We start from the raw sequence: 21,139 nt of genomic DNA, 5'->3' as shown, positions 1-21,139 counted from the left end.
ATCTTGCCGGTAGGACTGTTAACACTAACACTAAACATTTGTTAACACTAAACATGTATGTAAACACAGTTAATTGTACCTTAGAAGATTATGAACTTTAATTTAAAGTTTATGGATTTTATGAAAGTTTGTAAAATTTGCTTTCACATCAGTTGTATTATAAAACCTATTGTCGTCTAACTGGCCAAATAAATGTGAGAAGGCATCATTGTGATTGCAAAAGAAAGCAATTTAACTGAGATTTTGAAAATAACAAACACGTGTTCGATAATTATAACCTGACAATACTTAAGCCTTAACACCAATAATAAAGGGGTCACCACGATTGACATTCTACCCATAAACCAACCGGTAGAATCAGAACAGATTGGGACAAAATTGAGAAGCAAACAGATGGTTTGAACTGGAGGACGATTTGAGCATACTCATCCTCCCATAAGGGACTTATTAAATGGCAGATTGTCACCTCTTGAGAGCAATTTTTAAACCGTGCTGTTATTTTATTTTTGTCTATAATTATATCTTAATTACAAACTTGGAAATATTTGCTTTCATATATCACTGATTACAGTTACTGTGTTCTGCGGCTGAACTGTTACATCTTCTTTGATAGTTCACAAGCAGCAAAGCTCCTGCTGCCTGGATTGACTCCAAAGTATGTCCATGACAAGCTGTTGACAACATACTAAATTAGATGCTACTATTCTTTCAATTTATTATCATGAGCAGCAGAGATCCATGTAATAATAATAATTAAAACAAAAAAGACCGCTCCACAGGAATCTGGACTTTCTGTAAATTCTATTGGAGAAAATGTAAAAATAAATAAAACACAAGCAAAACAAATTCCACCGTGAAGGGTAGATCTTCAGTCAATGTGCCTGCTTTCCCACGGAAACAAACAGAATGCAGAACCTCATAAGTTCCAATTCACGAGCCCACCATAAGCACGTACCAGAAACATTCCACACTGAAGAAGCCACTAAGCAATTGCATTACCATCTATGGATTGAATTCCTTTTCCTTGTGATTCTCGACTGTTAAGTTAAACAAAAGAAAACCACCTTAATAATAAGTACTGCGCACTGAGAACCCTAAGATTTCACGATCCAGTCTACATTGTGTATTGTTTTCTGTGCTATTGAGCATGTTTTTTCCTACATTCCTATAAGAAGCAGTAAAGCACTGTGTTCCTCGTACAAAGATGCCCTTATGTTCAAATCAAACAGAAAGTTAATCAACATGCAAAAAATATTTCAGATCCTTTTACCAATGCTACAATTTAATCCACCATTTTGTTAAACCAACTGATCCTACTGTAATGTTACAGCTTCGGGTTGCAAATACATACAGTACTAAGTACTTTATACACTATTCCAGATGTCTCCTGTTAGCCATGAGCCAGCCACATGTGATGAATTGGGAATCAATATGTGGATTCCCCAGGTCACTGCTTATCCGTCATCTGCTAAAATAGCATGTAACATGGGTGAAAACATCAGATTTCAGCACCATTGCAACACCAGCAAAATTGTTTGGAGATGGGAGCTGTCAATCGTGGTCAGTTGGGCCAATTGGAATAACCGCTCCAGGCCAGCAGAGCAAGCAAACCAATAACAAGCAGCTCCAACAGGGCCCGTCCCGGCAAAGGGCAAGCAACATCCAAACCCATTTTGGCTAGATACCAAGGGCAGCTCTGGCAGGTCAACAACAACAACAAGATTTCATTTATCGAGCGCCTTTCACATAGGGAGGACGTCCCAAGGCGCTGGACAGTTGGGTCGGGACCCGAGCAGGGGGGAAATGGTGAGGGGAGGGAGGGAAGGGAGGGAGCGAGGAGGGGGTAGAGAGTCGAGAGGGGAGCTGAAGGCACGGTCGAAGAGAAAGGTCTTGAGACCGGCCTTGAAGGAGGAAAGGGAGGAGGCGGCGAAGGCACTGGGGGATAGAGTTCCAGAGCCTCGGGGCTGAGAGGCTGAAGGTAGGGCGGTTGGGGCGGGTGATGTGGAGCAGGCCGGAGCCAGAGGAACGGAGGGTACGGGCAGGTAAGTAGGGGGATAGTAGGTAGGTTTTCTACTAAAATTAGCGCATGTTGCTAAAATGGTGTCTTTGCAGCCTAGTGGCTAGTCAACGATTTCTATTGGTCAACATTGCACACTTTCTCATCTATAATGGTAAACAAGAGGACAGAGCTACAATGTGGTGGCTATATCAAAAATGTCAGTAGGCTTATTTGCATTCTGGGCTCTTTAATGTTGTGCCAGTGTGCTCTTGTGCAATGTGACCCTCAAGTTGCTCTGACCACTACTGCTGTAAAACTCAAAATGTTCCCCCAGGAACAACCCGGATCTGAAAGGATAAAATGTACTATGTACTGTTTTTTACAATTCTATTGTCAGATATCTTACGCAGCAGAAAAAATATTCACATTCCTGCTATAATGCTCAACAATTCTCCCAAATAAAATTGGGTCATCCATTTCATGGCCATATGTGGGACATTTCTGTATGCAAATTGGCTGCCATAATTGTCACAATTTATAATTATTATTAACTACTTTAATAGTTACTTTGCACAGTAAATATCAGGAATACACTTTCCTTGGAGACAGTGGCACCTTTGAGACAGCAAATTCAAAAGGAAATTGGGTAACTATTTAAGAAATAAATCTTTTGAGGAGTAAGAGAAATAGTGGAGCATCACTTATTTTTGCTTTGGGATTGCGAGGTAGTCTGCAATAATCTTTTCAGTTATGTATATTCTTCTGTTTCTATGAAATACTAAAACCCCATTGGTAATAAAGGATATGGTGCAGCTGCAGTAAAAATAAATCTAGGTCTATAATTATACTTTATTGAAATCTTAGTGACAAAACAAGTGGTAAACAATATCTTTGAATTATTTCGTAAAACAAAGGATCTTTTGTGCGGTAAAGAATTTTGATTCTCGGTTATTTAACTTGCACAGGTTGCAACTCAATGTAAATGGATTGGGATGCTCTGCTCAACCTCCTGCAGACAGGGTTGGTTGATGTAAAATGGAGGCTCTTTTAACCACAATGCTTTACATTATGTTTATCATTCAAACTGCCCCACAATTGTGCCCCGTGAAGATTTATTATGACATTCAGAAAATTATTGTAATCGTTGAAAACTGTCGGACCTTTGAATTCTTCTCCCAACAACCACAGAATTAGATATGTGTTCTTTTTTAAAATCCCAGAAAATGGCTATGGAAACGAAAGCACAGATCATGACTGGGATCATAATGCTCACTTGAAATGAGATTCTTTTTCCTAAAGTACTCCCATTACAGTTGCTGTGAGCAAACACTGTTAATAACGATTTGTGTTGTTAACCTACTGTTAATGGCTCATTGTTCTTTAGGCTGTTACCACATAAATCAGTTTACTATTTGACTCAATAAATTTCAATGACATGCTGCAAGAACATATTCCATTTCACACCTACAAACATTAATACAAAAAACTTTTTCACAAGTGCAATGTCTTTGTTTTGCCTGTGACAGTGCTCTGCTATTTTACAACCCCGTATCATTTTGCATTTACTTCAAACCACATGTCTGAGAAGGCAGGTGTCCAAATATGCATGGTGTGCAAGGTAACTTATAGCTACAGACAGCTGAGTGTACAGTGAATTGTCAAGAGAGCTTGTGAAGGCTGATCTGAATAAAATGCAAAATAACTTTCAAAACATGGTCAGCAGAATTGTGTTTCTGTGTGATACAAATGGAATGAGTCCTGTAGCTCAGTGGTTAGAGCACTCGCTTTGCAAGTGAGAGACCTGAGTTCAATTCCAGGCACAGGGCGAAACCTTGGGCAAGTTTCCTTACTCCACACGCCTAATAATAATCCCTCCAAAAAACCCAAAACAATAATTAAATTGGTCATTTTCAATCTACGACTGTTTGTGGGACATTGCTGTGCGCAATTGGCTGCCGCGTTCGCCCACAAATATACAGTCAATTCACTTTACAGTGTGTTCTGTGAAGCGCTTTGGGACGTCCTCCTGACGTGAAAAGCGCTATATCAAATGCAAGGATTATTATTATTATTATTAATGAATATCATTTAGAAGAGCAACAGGGACGGTCAGAAGGTATAAATAATGTTTTTTTCTGGAAACAGCTTATTAACAGCATATTAATAATAATCATTGTATTATATATAGTGCCTACAATCTTGAGAGGAAGTCTCAAAGTATTTCACTGGATTTATGTAATGTGTAGCAATTGTGTATTTTGTAGGCAAACACATGGCAGCCAATTTACGCACAGCAACATCCCAGCTATAAAATTAATAGACAACTTCATCTGGCCAGAACAGCATCAGAATCTCTCTTCCCCTCAGGGAGCTTTGTGATGCAGCTAAAGCTACTATCAAATGGATTACAATTTTAATGAAATAAACAAGTTTTACTTGCTTACAAACCTAGTGAGCTTTCCCTGCAGCATTAAGAATCAATTATTATGGATACAAGTTTTAGCTAGTGGTTAACACACACACCAAAAAAAGTGTGAGCTGGGTCAAGCAAATTAGTGAGGTTAATTCCGGTGGCTGCTATGATCATGACCTCTACGATGCTCCCTGTCTCCCCTTCGAAAAATAGTAACAATTTTCTGCAGAATTGGTCCATTTAGCCACAGCATTCAACTTCCTGCAACTTTTAAAATCACCACTTTCAAACTTCATTCAAATTCATTATTTTGTTTTCTTGCTTTATGAGTTGAAGTTGACTTAATTTAGCCCCACACAATTCTTCCAGATCATTATATCTCAAACAAATACATTTCTGTCAAATGAATCAACTTTAATGCAAACAATTTGCTTCTACAAGTAAGCTCACTGTAGTGTTTAAGGTTATTTTATACCACTATACATTATTAAGTTTATAATACATGACTACACAATATGTTTAAGTTTATAACATGACCATATATTAATCCAGCAGAGGGAGCCAGTTATGGAAGTAATATTGCCATTTGTTGGGTAAATATTTAGCAGGGAGGTAAGTGGCCAAGTGGGGTTAGAAAACATCTCCTGAAACAGAAGGAATAAATACAAAAACAATGGATTTTCTGAAAGAAATCGTTTCTCTTCAATTTTATGCATATTCCAATTTCACACATATTGACAATGAGGATTAACAAAAGCAGCAAAGAATAGTTTTAAACAAATATCTATTTGACTATGTGTGCGTGTGGTCTCTGTGGCTGCTATGATCATGACCTATATGATGCCTATGCTATCAGTATTTGATGCGCATTCATCTCCCGTTGTGATTCACTGGTCGATGTGGCTAAAAAGAGTTGAGGGCACATTGATGTGTTTCAAGGTACTTAAGAGGGTACCCAATGATAGGTTCAGCTTCAACAGAATCCAACACAATGCTTGTTTGCATCTAAGATGACAGAAACGTTCAGTGCAACTAATGCTAGATGGTTATAGCACAATTCTATTAGTGCTAGGGACAATAAAACCAGAAAAAAGTAACAGATGGCAATGTATGCACAGTAAAGGGCAATCCTGGGTCATTCCTAAGACCACAGAGTTGGATTGCTGAGTATAGGTGACGGAACAAACAAAGTGAAGGAAAGCAGCACTGCTGAAATATGCAAGGAATTTACTTCAAAGGCATCAGTAAGCTGTAAGGTGTGCGAACAAAACTCAACTTAGACAGATCAGTGCAGCTTGTCACATAACAAGATAAGAAATTCTTATTCCCCTTCCGAGAAAATTGAGAAGTTAAATGAGCTGATGGAAAATTATATAATTGAAGATAGATGATCCTGCTACCCCTTGGGTACCAACAATGGTTGTACTGAAAAGCCAGATGATGCCTTGTTATATGTGGACATGCATGCTGCAAGCAAAACAATCAAAACGTGGGCGAGATGACAGAGCTGAATGGATCAGATTCGTCTTTCAAGTCAGATCTGAAATAAAGTTGTTGTACTGCCACATTGGTATCAAGCAAAGCAAAAGGTTCAACTTTGGGAATTCATCAGCAGCCGAGGTATTTCAGATTGCTATCCAACAAGCCAACAGAAGGTATCCTGGGAGTCTTGAAAGCGTCAAGGGATATTTGGGTGTATGAATCCAGCCAAGTAGAAGTTGATGCATGATATTTATTTCATGCTCTACCCTAACCTCACTGCAATCACACACTATTGCAAAAAGCAACAGTGAAAAATTTGAAATTTCAATGCAGTTTTCTTTGCCTTGCAGCTTTAAAAGCCTCAGTCTCCAGCAGTGAGGTTTGTGTTATACATCAATACTGAGAAAACCACAGAACTCTTTCGAGAAAACACATCAAAACCATACCCTCTGACATACAAGGAGCTGGATAAGTGGTAATAACCGACCGCAGGTCACAAGATATGTGTCTCATTAAAAGACGGCTGTGCCTCAAGTGAGAGATATATAAATGATTCAAAGGTTAATAAAATTGTAGCTGAGATCAGTGAAAATAAGGAGATAAGTATAGACTCAAAGAAAATCTCTACGCTAATACACTAAATATGGAACATGGTAGAAGATTTTCTACATATTTTGAAGGATTATGTGGTGATGTAAATTATTTAGGAATTTAACTTACATATTTTTTGATAAAACATTTTTAACAGATTATAATTTGTAAACTAAGTTTCAGCACCCAACTCGCAATTTACATACCACTGACAATCCTCTATAATGAAACTGATTTAGTAGTTGTGTTAGAATTAAGATTATTGCTTATTATTCAGTTTATTCTGGAAATTCAAGTTAATCCACTGTACATTATCTATTTTGCTAATAATGTGAAGGTTTAATAACTGACAACAACTCAATTTGGCAGTTTTCATTGTTCCACATTACTGGTTAGAAATTCCATCTGGCGCTAGATTTATTCTATTTATGTAGTTTTTTAGAGCATTCAGAATTTGACAAATTCATAAATACAGCCTTAATTTTGAAGTCCATTTTCTTTAAATTCGTTTAAGAACTACAGAAAACCGACTTCAAAGTTAAGATTGAATTAAACAAATTGCCAAATTCAGAATTCTCTAAAATGCTACAATAAAGTAAATCCAACCCCAGACAGAATTTCTCCCCATTAATGTTTGCAGGAAAGAGGACTCTCGTGGTTATGATTATATTATGTAATTATATATACATCCAGCAGGTGGAATTAGCTGTGGAGGTAATATAGGCACATTGGATACATTTCTGCCAGAGAAGTTAATGAAATAATTTGAAATAGAATTAACAACAGCAGACTGTTATCTAAAAGGAGTAGTTTCAGAACCCAGGCCTAATACAAAACACAATATCATTTGGTTTATATCACTGGTGTCACTTAGCACACAGAACTGAGGTTGACAGCAAACTGATGACCTTGACGTTTGTCATTTAGGTTTTGTGTGTGCTGAGAGGCTTTTAGAAATGCCAATAGATCAGCGCACACATTTTGGATTTTTGGAGCAAGTAAATATCAGTGTGCACCCTATAACAAAGCACCGAAGCACCTTATAATGGGCTCTACTGTCATTTCTTTCATAAAGCGATGTTACAGAAATTAAGAATTGTGCAGTTGTGCTTTAACTGGATAGGTAATTCACAATATTGCAATGATTAAATAATTGCAATAACAATGAACCCTTATATTTTTCCCACGGTCTTATCAAAGTTTAAGGATTTTCTCAGATTTCAACACAGACAGAATACCCAATCCAGTAAATAGCAACAATCAGAGAAAAAAGTACATACTAACTGACACAAGATGGACACTTCCAGGAATGCAACATTACATCAAAGAGAGCAATCTTTTGGTTTCTCCGTTTTTAAAAAAATGATCTTCTCCTCTACTGGTATTAAAGGTATCAATTCATGAAGCATTACAATTCCAGAGCCACCATCCAGGGCCTCTCTCAAGTAATCATTTTTCATACAAGAGACACTGAGTATCGGCAACCTATCTGACTGTCAGGACATCACACTGAGCCCAACCATATCCTCACGTGCGCTAATTTCATACCCCCATCACACCAGTTCTAGTCAGGCTTCACAGGCTCCGAACGGATCGATTTCAAGATCCTTACACTCTTCAAATCCCTTCATGCCCTGGCACCTTCCTACCTCTCTGGCCTGCTGACTCCCAACCCACTATCCGTTGCCTCCTCTTGACTGGCTCTAGCCTCTTACTTGTCCTTCGTGCCCTCTGTGCCCACACTTTCAACCACTACGCCCTGAAACTCTGGAACTCTCCTCCTCAATCCCTCCGCCTTCCCCATCTTCAGGTCACGCCTGAAGACCTTCTTCTTCGACCGTGCCTACGGTCACCTCCCCACTCCCCCGGCTCTGCATCTTGCTCTGCCGCTGAAAGCACTCTGGGACCATACTCTGCTATATAAATGCTAGTTGTTGACTTCACCCAACATACCCTCACACACTCTTTACAGTAAGTGTCAATGAAGAGAATACATAAACAGATATCATCAGCAAGCATCTTTTCGTATACCTCAAGTAGCTGGAAGTTGAAGTCTTAAGTTACATCTGAAATTCAAATTCTATCACAATTAAGTAGAGAAAGGAGATAAAATACAGATGGGTTAAGGGTAAGAGGACAGTGGAATGGAAAGAAATCTAACCATACACTTCTGATTTACAAAGACAAATTTGTTTTACTCCAGGTTTTGGGGCTTAAATGAGCCTACCTTTTTCTTCGTCAATTTTGAAAACTCCAAGGCCAGATCCATCTCTTATGGAGTACCTAACTTCTCCATCTCTTCCTTTGTCATCATCATGGCTGTTATGGTCATTACTAGTGTACCAAGAGAAGCATCTTCTCTGACAGATCCATTAGCCACAAAGTAGGGAAAAACAGGAGCAAATAAGTTCTCATTTACATCCACCACTTCCACTTGAATGTAACACGTCGAGGACAGAGAAACCGGACGTCCTTTGTCCTTTGCACGGGCCGTCAAGTTATAAAATTGCTTCTTCTCAAAGTCCAAATTGTTCACAATACGAAGAATTCCACTTAATTTGTCCACATCAAAGTTCCCCTCTCCATTATCTATCATAGTGTAGCGTACTTGACCGCTTTGACCAAGGTCAGGATCATATGCCTCCAGCCACATTACAACTGTTCCTATTGGAAGATCTTCCCGCACCTTAACATGATAATTTGGTGGAAAAAACTGAGGTGGATTATCATTAACGTCCTCCAAAGTCACTTTCAACAGCACTGTGGAAAACAGTTGGGGCTCCTGTTCAGCTTGATCCCTGGCTTCAATTTTCAGTAGATAAACAGGGATTTGTTCTCGATCCAGCAAGCCTACAACCTTCACTGTACCTGTCACACTATCAATCGCAAACATATCTGTGTCTGTAAGAATTGAGTATCTGACCTCTCCATTGGCACCCAGATCTCGGTCTGTGGCCTCAAGCTGAATAATTTCACTCTCCACCTCTTTGTTTTCACTCACTTCTACTGAATATCTATCTTGGAAAAATTCCGGGTGGTTATCATTTGCATCCAATATGACAACATCTAAGAGACGCCAAGTAGATCTCTGAGGTATCCCAAGATCATATACAGTTATATTAAGGGTGTAATGATCAGTTGCTTCCCGATCAAGTTGAGCAAATACCTTTAGCCACCCTGTTTCCAGATCAACAATAAATTTGCTGTCACTATCTCCTCCTGAAATGACATATACTAATTTTCCATTGAAGCCACTATCAAGATCTGTTGCATTTATGAACAGTAAATTCATTCCTACTGGCTTGTCTTCCCGAACCTCTATAGCACTAGGAAAAGAGCTAACAAACACTGGGCCATGGCGATTAACCGAGTGAGTGTCAGAATACAGGTCTTCGGTGTCAACTCGAGTGTGGATTTTATTTGACTGGAGAAGCTTTTCTGCCAATTGCTTGGCCACTCCAGTCTCTGTACAGTGCAGATTAACTTGTTTATGGCTGTTTGCTACAGTGATGTTAATGTATGTGACAGTCGCAAAGTTCTCCCCATCTGTAGCTATAATTTGTAGACTGTGAAAAGATTGTTTTCCACCAGGTCCATCAGTGAAAGGCTGGCTCAGCACAAGAACACCAGAGTTGGGGTTTAATTCAAACAGATCCAAATCATTCCCTGATAATATCTGGTATCTTACTAACTGTAGCTCATCTGCATCAATAGCAGATACTGTAGTAATCTGCTCACCAACACCTAGATCCCTTGGAAGAGTTCCTACACAGTTCACCTTCTCAAACAATGGCTTGTTGTCATTTAGGTTGTTTAGGACAATAGTCACAAAAGCTTCAACTTCGCGCCGATAAGGTGAGCCCCAATCTGATGCTCGAACCCGCAAATTATAAACCCGTGGCATTAGTTCGTAATCCAGCTCCTCCGAGGTACTGATGACCCCAGTGAAATAGTCAATGACAAAAGGTGGTGGAACCAAGTTGGCAATGCTGTACGACACATATCCATTCTCACCGTTATCCATATCCGTGGCGCTCACACTCAGAACAGTGGTACCAACTGGCACATTCTCATTGATGCTGCCCTGGTATGAGGACTGTGTGAATTCAGGAGCATTATCATTCATATCTATCACATCAACAATCACTTTTGTCGCTGCTTGTCCATCAGTAGTTACCACTTCAAAGTTATAGCTGGATGCTTCCTCTGCCTTTACGAAACCAGTGGTAGTGATGAGGCCAGTGTTACGGTTGATACGAAACTTATCAGGCTGATGACTGAAAGTATACTTGACATGCGGATACATTGGAACAGCTGTAATCTTCACAACTGGAGAATTAGGGGGTGCAAACTCACTCAATCTGGCTTTGTATACAGGTTTCTCAAATTTAGATGGTGAGGATTTTGACCGTGGAGAAGTAACATGAATAACTTTCACAGACGAAAACTGAGGAGGGCTCCCCTTGTCCTTTGCTTGAAGTGTAAGATTATATCCAGAAGACTGGCTCTCCCAGTCAACCTGGTCACCGGCTTTAATTCGGTACTCTTTACTGCCAGGGCTTGACCTCACTGCTTTGAACTGATGCAGGGGATCACCCGCCACGATATTTAGAGAGGCTATTTCTCCATTGGCTCCCTTGTCGTTATCTTCCACTGTTACGATGGCATATGTTGGATCCTTGTCCGTGTCTGAAGGGGTAACAGTAACAGCCGTGATGACTGGTGTATTTTCATTACCTTGCTCCACGTGAACAGAAAGCTTTGCCATGCTACTGATTCCACTGCTGCCATACAGTTTCTTACCACGATCAGCTGCAAGGATTTCCATATCATAATACCTGGTCTCAGTGTAGTCCAGTCTCCCTGTGAGCATAATAATGCCACTGGTGGGGTGAATGGCAAACACATCGGTCCTGTCTTTAAAGCTGTAATAGAACTCACCATTTGTGCCTATGTCAGCATCAGTGGCTCTGACTCTGGCTACACTGGTCCTCAAAGGTGTATTTTCTGGCAGAGACACACTGTACGAGGTCGGTGAAAATAAGGGTCTCAAGTCATTTGTATCTAGAATGTACACTTTAACCTTCGTCCGTGTTTCGGTGTTAGATTTTTTCTCAACTGCCTTAACCGTCAGTAGATAGTGGTCTTTCACCTCTCTGTTTAAGATCGCTGTATTCCCTCCCTTGGTCCTGATACGTAAGAATGAGAAATCCCCGAGAATGTACTCCTCAGCTTTAAACAAGTTTTCAGTATCTCCAGAAACAATTTTATAGCGAAACTCCCATGAGGGGTTAATAATGTAAATGCCCATTTTTTGGTGACTTTCTAAATAAGTCTTGGCTGCAGAATTCTCATATATATAAGCAGTATAATGGTGCTGTGTGAACCGTACAGATGAAGCCTGCTCCTTCTTTCGATTTCCTTCACAGCTGTTTAATAACTGCAAGAGCAGCACAGGAATCAGCAGTACACTGGACCTCACCATGGTGATACTCGACTAATCACCAACTGACCTGCAAAAATAACAAACAAAAATTAAACTTCCATTGGAACAATATCAGGATTATAAACTGGCATTTATTTAGTGTATGAGCAAACATAAAACCCAGCATATTTCAATGAATACATGTACTTTTATGCCTGGTGCCTGTATAAAACTACTTAACATATTCTAGGCAATAATTAGTGTCCTAGTTAACAATCCCCGAGATAAAACTGGTCAATCATTCATAGATGTTTTGGGTCACTGTACACAAATTGCTGCATTTGTGTAGAAATGCAGCCACTACACTTGACATCAATTACCCGTGAAGTGCTTTTGGAGTTTTCACCATTATAAGTGCTGTATCAAATGCAAAGATTATTTATTATTAACAAGCTTGAAAAAAACAACAACTTGCATTTATATAGCACCCTTCAGGCAGGATAGCATCTCGGGAGTGCTTAAAATGCAGTCAGTCATAAATTTTTTGTCTTTCTTCCTTTGGATTATCTAGCCATTGGATGCTTCTATTGGTGCTTTCAATACTAAACCTTCATTGAGCAACCAGAAATCAGTGGGGCAATCACAATGTAGTACCCTACACCCCAATTTAGATGCCCTTCACTTCTCCCAAATAAATTCCAAGCATAAATACCAATCATATGTAAATTTGATGCAGGTTCTATAATTTTATTTTCCTTTTCATCCCCAATTTCCACACCTACTCTTCTGAAGATGCTAATTCCTGCTGAATTTATCCACCAGGTATCTCACCTAAGTGCCATTCTTTAAGTATGACCTTACACAGCATGTGCCTGTAGGCTATTGATCAAACTCCTCCCTGTCCTCACCTGACATCCTGACCCCCTGCACATATACACTTTACAATAGGATTACTGGATGGCAATTATGAACAGGATTTCTCTCCTCCTTAGGTCAGGTGCACTCGGTTCAGTTGTAGTGTCTCTCTCTTCTGCCACAACAGCTTATAGTGTGTTTCTCTTCTGTCACGCGAGCTATGACCAGCTAACTTGTTAAAGATCCAAGATCAAATTTGGGGTCTTTACTCCAAATTAAGGCTCAAGCACCAAAGGACTATCAAAGGAACGCTCAAATCGACATATATCTAACAAATTACTCTAAAAACCAGGTACAGTGCTCCTACAAAAGGTGTAACATTGTTTTGCGCTTGATGATGTGCTTCCCATTATAATATTCTTTTAAGCACAATTTTGATCTAAACAGAGCATGGAAACGTGTTAAGGTACAAGAGCCATATTGACAAAATCAGGTTCTTTACATTTCTACATAATGAGTGGTCGAGCTTGACTTCTGTGAATACCTTTCTAGTGATACTGGCAAGGTGCTGTGACTGCAACAAATATTGCATTACATTACATGGAAGGTGTTGAATTATTGTGTATTTAACAACCCCAAAATAACTAGGGATTCAAATGTTGAAAACCCACTCCAAGATACCATCTGAATCTCGCAATTGGATTTCTGCCTCACAATCTTCTGCCAATCATTCAGTAACCTCTATGTCATAGTATATTTATTCCAGGCATTGGTTTTGCTTACATTGGCTGCAACGGGAGTCCTGTAGCTCAGTGGTTAGAGCACTCGCTTTGCAAGCGAGAGACCTGAGTTCAATTCCAGGCAGGGCGAAACCTTGGGTAAGTTTCCTTACTCCACACAGAGCCTAATAATAATCCCTCCAAAACCAAAAACAATAATAAATTGGTCATTTTCAATCTGCGACTGTTTGTGGGGCATTGCTGTGCGCAATTGGCTGCCGTGTTCGCTCACAAATATACAGTCAATTCACTTTACAGTGTGTTCTGTGAAGCACTTAGGGACGTCCTCCCAACGTGAAAAGCGCTATATCAAATGCAAGGATTATTATTATTATTATTATAGTTAACTCAACTGCATGGCAGCACCACACATAGTATTTTTGTGTGTATAAAACTGGTTATGCTTGAAGCTAATTTATTCCAGCAGACATTTTACTGAATTTCAAGAGTGGTCACTGGCATCCAAAACTCACATTTTTCAGACACTATCGTGGAATCAATTTCTATTTTCCCACATTCTTAAAATAACCTGAATAGAAAACTTTGCAGTTTTCAACCCAAAAGTTTTACAAACTATCAAAGGGCAATAAACTCTGGATCTTTCTTTGACTCGCCCAGGCATGTCCCAGTGAGCACTAAACTTATCTCCAATGTACTCAGCAATTTCCCCAACTGTTATTCTTTGGAATCTCTTTATCACAAAAACATGCACCGTCCACCCCCCACCCCCCAAAAAGGCAATGGCAACCATATTACATATTTATTGCTCAGCAAAATGCCTGCTAAAGAACTCAAACAAAAGAAGTCCTTGTTATTGTCCAGCGAGAGAACCTGGGGTTATCGAGTTTACAATTATGAATTAGCAGCGTCCTTTCCATGAAGCCAACATTCCATGTCCAACCTTAATACTGATGGATAAACTGGGATTGGCACACTCTGCCACCACTCTTGCAATCTGTTCCTTTGTACAGAGTTATGTTTCTGCCAAGGTTCAACTTAATCAGTGTAGTGCCTGACTACCAGTGATGAACTACCATTCAGAAGCACATATGCCATGCTGTCAATTTTGTGTCTTCTTTTCCATTATTGATCATTTTATACGTCATAATCCTTTTCACTGCTTTTTTAGACTAAGTGATAATTTTCTAAAAATGAATGACTGTTATCAGTTATGTCTTTTGTAAATTTACATTATAGCCTTACTGCTTTTACATTAATTCTGAACAGTTCAAAACGTTCACCACAAAATAACACTGCTACCAATTTGTACACAGAATTAAAACATAATTTTCTGCAGCAGATATAATATATCATTATTATCTTTTAAAAACTGTAATATAGTTCCTGGATTTTTACAGCAAATTTACTTTACAATAAATCCTGTGAAATGCTATCTGACAATATAATAAAATGCTACGTCAAATTTAAGGATTATTATTATTAACAATACTAAATCCAGAAAGCAAAATCTGGTGTTACACAAGGTTTAGCGCATTACATTACCCCTCTCCTCATTAGTTAACCCACTAGACCTGAATAGCCTTGTAACAAAGCTGCTGATTCCCAAACAGGGTCCTGACAATAATCATCCAGTGCAGGATCAAAATAGTCCACTGTATTAATCAGATCAAAATAATTGCTGAGATTTCACAATTATGGCAAACTAAATAAAAACCCACCAACCAAAATCAATGTTAATGATGCTGAAATGTTACCATTAGGAATACAAGCAGTCCCTAACCTTTTGCTTCATTGCCAGGTAGTAAAAGAGCATCGTAAATCTGAATTAAACATGCAAATATTTCAAAAAAAATGGAATAATCTGACAGAAAACACGTCATGTACTTCAGGGATTTCAATACAAAGTTGTCGTAAAAAATGACTCAACATCTACTGCAGAATTAATTCTGAAGTTGCAGTTTTTTTCCTATAATCTTACGTACTTGTTAAATTTCAATTCAGTGGAGATTACATTTTTTTTAATAAAAAAATATAAAATCAACCAGTCGCATGTCTGATTTCCAAGAAGTGTCACCACAAACCTGAAGCAATGTTATGAAAAAAAATTCCTAAAAAAATGCAACTGAATTAACCTTTGCTTGTGCATGCCCTTCATCCCCTTCACAATAAAAATAAAACGCAAAAGAAACCCTTTGTGAATTACCAGCAAATATAGTTTGTCAAAACCCCCAACATTACGAGTTAAACACGTTAACAAAATGGAAACAGGGTTAAGTTGGACACTAAATCGTCGTCACGATCATCTGATTTTTTTTTGGCAACACTGAGTGAGTTATTTGGAGTTTGTCAGGTGGAGGGTACAGATTTATAAGTGAGGGATCAGAACAAATGACACACACACACACATACACACACACACACACACACACACACAGGAGCTACTCACTGCAATGAAGAAAGCATTTCAACTCAGAACCATTTTAAATAGGATTCAGAGCTGTCCAGGCAGCTGCTGACGTCTGGATCACAGAAGAGGGAATGATTTTTGCGCAACCGTTTACTTTCAGGCTGGAGGTTGAAGAGGGGGAGGGAGGGAAGGAGGGAAGGAGGGGGGGGTGGAAAAATCAATCGTCAAACCCACAAGCCATAAACAGCAAGATCTGTCTTTCATCATGTGCGTCTTCGCCTTCCTACCCGGTCAAAACTTAAGTGGTTGGGGGGTGGGTGGGGGGGGGGAGAGCACCATAAAAATATCTTTTTCAGAAGCGATGTGGGATGGGTTGTTCTGTGCATGTGTAACGTGCCACGCTAACATTTTATCTGAACCAGGAGCCGGGTTTAACATTAAAGGTTTTATGTTCAGGGCAGAACCTTCCCCCCCAGACTGTCCTCCTCTCTCAGTGCTGCTGCTGCACTGTAACACATGTCCATACACACACTCACTCACTCTCACACACACACACACTCACACACACACACTCACTCACACACTACAGACTCACTCACACACACTCACTCACACACACGCTCACTCACACATACACACTCACTCACTCTCACACTCACTCACACTCACTCACTCTCACACACACTCACTCACACACACACTCACTCACACACACTCACTCACTCGCTCACTCACACATACACACTCACTCACTCTCACACTCACTCACTCTCACACACACTCACTCACACACACACTCACTCACACACACGCTCACTCACACATACACACTCACTCACACATACACACTCACTCACACATACACACTCACTCACTCACTCTCACACTCACTCACTCTCACACACTCACGCACTCACACTCACTCTCACACACTCACTCACTCTCATACACACACTCACTCACACACAGCCAGATTAATTGAGGATTCTCCAAATCACATACAACATACACTCGGAATAACACACGTTATCCTCAGAATTACGATCTCCTTTCCTCCCCCCACCCCCCCCCCCCCCACCCCCCAAACGAACTGATAGGGATCAGAGAACTTTTAACATATAACCTAAGATCTCCTTCTGTGGAGGTCCACAGGTCCCTTGTCCTGACTTCCCAAAAGACTCCTGTAACTGAGCCCTCGATACCAACAGAGTTCGAGCTCCTCTGCCAAACTGTGTGGTGTATCTGCACACACTTTCTTTGCAATTCGCTGATGAAGTGCAGAGGGCTGGTCTTTTTTTTGTAAAACAAAACCCAAATCTGCCTTTGGAATAAAATACCGAATGATGTGGACATATCAAGGCAAATGGGTGGGTGGTGGGGTGGGGAGAGGGTGGGTGGTGGGGGCTGGGTGGTGGTGTGGGTGGTGGTGGGGTGGGTGGTGGTGTGGGGAGGGGGTGGGTGGTGGTGGGGTGGGTGGTGGTGTGGGGAGGGGGTGGGTGGTGGTGGGGTGGGTGGTGGTGTGGGGAGGGGGTGGGTGGTGGTGGGGTGGGTGGTGGTGTGGGGGGTGGGATGGGGAGAGGGTGGGTGGTGGTGGGGTGGGTGGTGGTGTGGGGAGGGGGTGGGTGGTGGTGGGTGGTGGTGTGGGGGGTGGGATGGGGAGAGGGTGGGTGGTGGTGTGGGGAGGGGGGGGGGGGGTGGTGGGGGGGAGCAATTCCCTTTCTTCAGCCGCCACCAGTAAAAGTAAAGCAGATGTTCCAGATTTGCTTTTCGGATCATGATTCCTCCTCAAACTCGCTGTTTCCCATTCCTTTCACGTAGACTATATCCTTCCCTCCCCCCCCCCCCTCCCTCCCTCCCCCTCTCCCTCCCTCCCCCTCTCCCTCCCTCTCTCTTCCCTGATATGGTTCAAATGAAAACGCCTGAAATGGAATGGAATGAACTCTCAGCAAAACTATTCCCAAAGTAACTCTGTCTGTATGGAGCGCTGAGCAAAAAAACACCACCACAACCCACACACACAGACCGTGTGTGGGGGGAAAGTTGGGAAAACTCACGGTTGTGTCGAGTGTAGCCTTTGGCAGACGGTGTGTGGTGTTGGGAGGCTACAAAGTAAGGCAAACCCCAAACTCCCCCCACACACCAACACACCAACACACCAACCTCCCACACAATGAAACACTCTCAAAGAGGGAGGGGGGAGGAGGGGGAGAGGGGAGGGGGAGAGGGGAGGGGGAGAGGGGAGGAAGGGGGGGAGAGGGGGGGAGAGGGGAGGGGGGACGAGAGGGGAGGGGGGAGGAAGGGGGGGAGATGGGAGGGGGGAGAGGGGAGGAGGGGGAGAGGGGAGGAGGGGGGGAGAGGGAGGAGGGGGGAGAGGGGAGGGGGGGGGAGAGGGGAGTGGGGGGAGAGGGGAGAGGGGAGAGGGAGGAGGGGGGGAGAGGGGAGGGGGGGGAGAGGGAGGAGGGGGAGAGGGGAGGGGGGAGAGGGGGGGAGAGGGGAGGGGGAGGGAGAGGGGAGGAGGGGGGAGAGGGGAGGGGGGGAGAGGGGGGGAGAGGGGAGGAGGGGAGGGGGGGGAGAGGGGAGAGGGGAGGGGGGGAGAGGGGAGTGGGGGGGAGAGGGGAGAGGGGAGAGGGGAGGGGGAGGGGAGGGGAGGGGGGGGGCAGAAAAAGTTTCCCAAACTCGCCTGAACAGTTAAGAAAGTGCTTCCCAAACCTGGAGCGGCGTTAGGTTGGCGTCGGGCGCGGTGTGAGGAGAGGGGTTGTTGCAGCAGCTCGCACCATGTTGAGGTGGTCTCTCCCCTCTCTCTCTCTCTGTGTGTGTGTCTCTCCCTCTCTCTCCCCTGTCCCCCCCCACCACCACCCCCTGAGTCCTCGCCGCTTCACCGCACCTCAGCGCGCACCACATGCGCCGTGCCCGGCACTACCTTTCCTTGGCATGCAACAGCGCAGCGTGGCTGTGGGGCTGAGCTGGGGCGGCCTCAGCACTCAGCTCCCTCCCTCCTCCTCCTCCTCCTCCACCACCTTATGCCATTGTACACACACACACACACACGCTTTGCTGCCTTCGTTGTAACTGCACTTTACTGGATCGGAGCTGGTGGTCGGGGGGGGGGGGGGGGGTAGGGGGGAGGATTGCAGAGAAACCAACCCACCAATGTCTCCATCCCACTTGCTTCTCGCCCCTGAGGTTTGATGCCGAAGGTCCAAAACCTCCTCCTCCCCGTCCAAAAAGGCTTTTGTTCAAAACTTTTCTCTCTCTCTCTCTCTCTCTCTCTCTTTCTCTCTCTCGGTTTCAGGGGAACTGATTTTTAAGGGAAAGTTAACTGACGCTCAAAGCCTTGTGCACACTGCAGCGACACATGTGTTGCGTGTGTGTGTGCGTGTGTTGTATGTGTGTGTGTGTGGGTTGGGGGGGGGGGGGTGTTGGAGGGGGGGGGTTTGCCCGTTTAAAAAAAAGAAAGAAACCAAACAGATCACAATCTGTCGGGGAGTTTTAACCCGTAGTCGCGCACTCCGAAGTAACTTAAAACCATAAACTTTCTCTCTATTTTTCCCGCAAGACGTGTTTCTGCCTCCGCTGCTGACCTGCAAAGGATTCCTCTGGCAATGCTTTCCACGGTCTCCCCCCCCCCCCCCCCGGCGACACCGGGAGTACTGCGGGGCACCGTGTGGTCGGTGCAGTGAAGCACCACCTGAATGCGAGTGCAAACGCATCTTCCCGGATTGGGGGGGAAAAAAAAACTTTGGGACGAAAACTTAAATGACATCCGAGTGCGCTGCCTCATTGCAAACTGCCTTTGCGTATCCCGACAAACTGATGTGCAAACGGACGAAAACGATCTCACAACGTGTTATGGATTAACACACACCTTTTTTTTTTCCTCCCAAACAGTTCATTTCGATCTCCAAAGCGACGTGAAGTGAACCACACATTGCAATGGATTTAGATCGATAGGGACCACAGCGAAAGGAAAGCTCGTGCAGAGTGCTGACATGGTGTAGTGCTACACCCACACACGTCAGTCCCCACGATTGATAAATTTACAGACGGATTTGATACCTGTGCATTATTTGGTGGGGGGGGGGACATGGCTCTCATCGCTTCAAAATAAAGTGGGAACAATCCAATTGGGGCTCCAACATTAATTATATCATTATTTTCTATTACGCAAAATAACGAAGCACAACCGGTCGTGTTGTAGTATATATATATATACACACACACACATCTCTCTTAAAAATACAAATGCAATCTTGCTGTCAAAAACATATTAGACCCTTCACTGCGCCTTCCAGCGCGAGTCGGCAAAATTACTGAGTTGCATCCTCTCCGAAATGTCCCGTCTCATTCGCGACACATACCAACAGACGTCCGTACTTTCATTGCTCCCCACAGCGATGAAATGCAAACACAAAGAAATGCATTGAGCGACTGTACAGTATATGCAAAGGAGCTCGATCCCCATCGGGGAGCAGCAGCGCACGGTTGATGGAAACAACCCCCTCCCCACTCCTCCACAGCAGTACTCACTGAAAGCTTTCCCAACAGCTATTTAGCTCCCAAGTTGCAACGAGTGCTCCCTGGGGAACCTTGCACTTCTCCACCGCTGCGTTTGCTTTAGCTTTAGCTTTGGCTTTGGCTTTGGCGTACGTGAAAAGTGGGCGAGACAACAGTTTTGATTTACTCTGACTGCAGTCCTGCAAACGGACCGACGAGAGAGTGCATTTCTCGCCAGTTCTCCCCTTTTCCTTTTTCTCTCTCCCACCACCGAAAAATAAACCATTCGATCGTGAAACCGAACCCGACTTTGAAATGACCAATTCTCGCAATGGATGGCACGGGGTGGGGTGGGGGGTGGGGGGGGTTTGGGGGGTGTGGGGGGGTTTAAGTGCATTAAATGAAAAGGCGTTGCAAAAGGATTGTTAGGAACGCAGTCGTTTAAATCAGATTAGAAAATCAAAGGATATTCTGATGGAGGTTATTGCATTTCCCCCTTTGAACGGCGCAGAACAAGTCAAAAATGAAACACCACTTACAGTGAATAAAGTCGGGGAGTTGCAATGCAACTCTGAGGACGAAATGGAATGGGATCTGCTTTAAAATCCTCAAGAACGATAGATGTGGGTATCGGAGCAAAGTAACACAAGAGTCGGAACAAAAACGTGACGGGTCTCAACCATTGCAACATTGGTGACATCCTGTTTGGGGACAAAAGGTCAAGTTGGTCATT

The 21,139-nt window shown here is 42.7% G+C and overlaps 1 protein-coding gene across 1 annotated transcript in view; it reads right to left on the bottom strand.

The window, feature by feature from the left end:
- The window catches only part of fat1a (FAT atypical cadherin 1a), a 126,114-nt gene extending 107,365 nt beyond the window's left edge, over nucleotides 1–18,749 (bottom strand). Inside the window, 3 exon segments of the mRNA XM_042342327.1 lie at nucleotides 8,713–8,802; nucleotides 8,805–11,998; nucleotides 18,622–18,749. Coding sequence (XP_042198261.1) covers nucleotides 8,713–8,802; nucleotides 8,805–11,970 — 3,256 coding nt within the window. The 5' untranslated portion in view covers nucleotides 11,971–11,998; nucleotides 18,622–18,749.
- Nucleotides 18,750–21,139: the final 2,390 nt, after the last annotated feature.

This window comes from Callorhinchus milii, unplaced genomic scaffold (assembly GCF_018977255.1).
Source record: "Callorhinchus milii isolate IMCB2004 unplaced genomic scaffold, IMCB_Cmil_1.0 Scaffold1, whole genome shotgun sequence".
Taxonomy (NCBI): domain Eukaryota; kingdom Metazoa; phylum Chordata; class Chondrichthyes; order Chimaeriformes; family Callorhinchidae; genus Callorhinchus; species Callorhinchus milii.
This window is presented reverse-complemented; position numbering and strand designations above follow the sequence as displayed.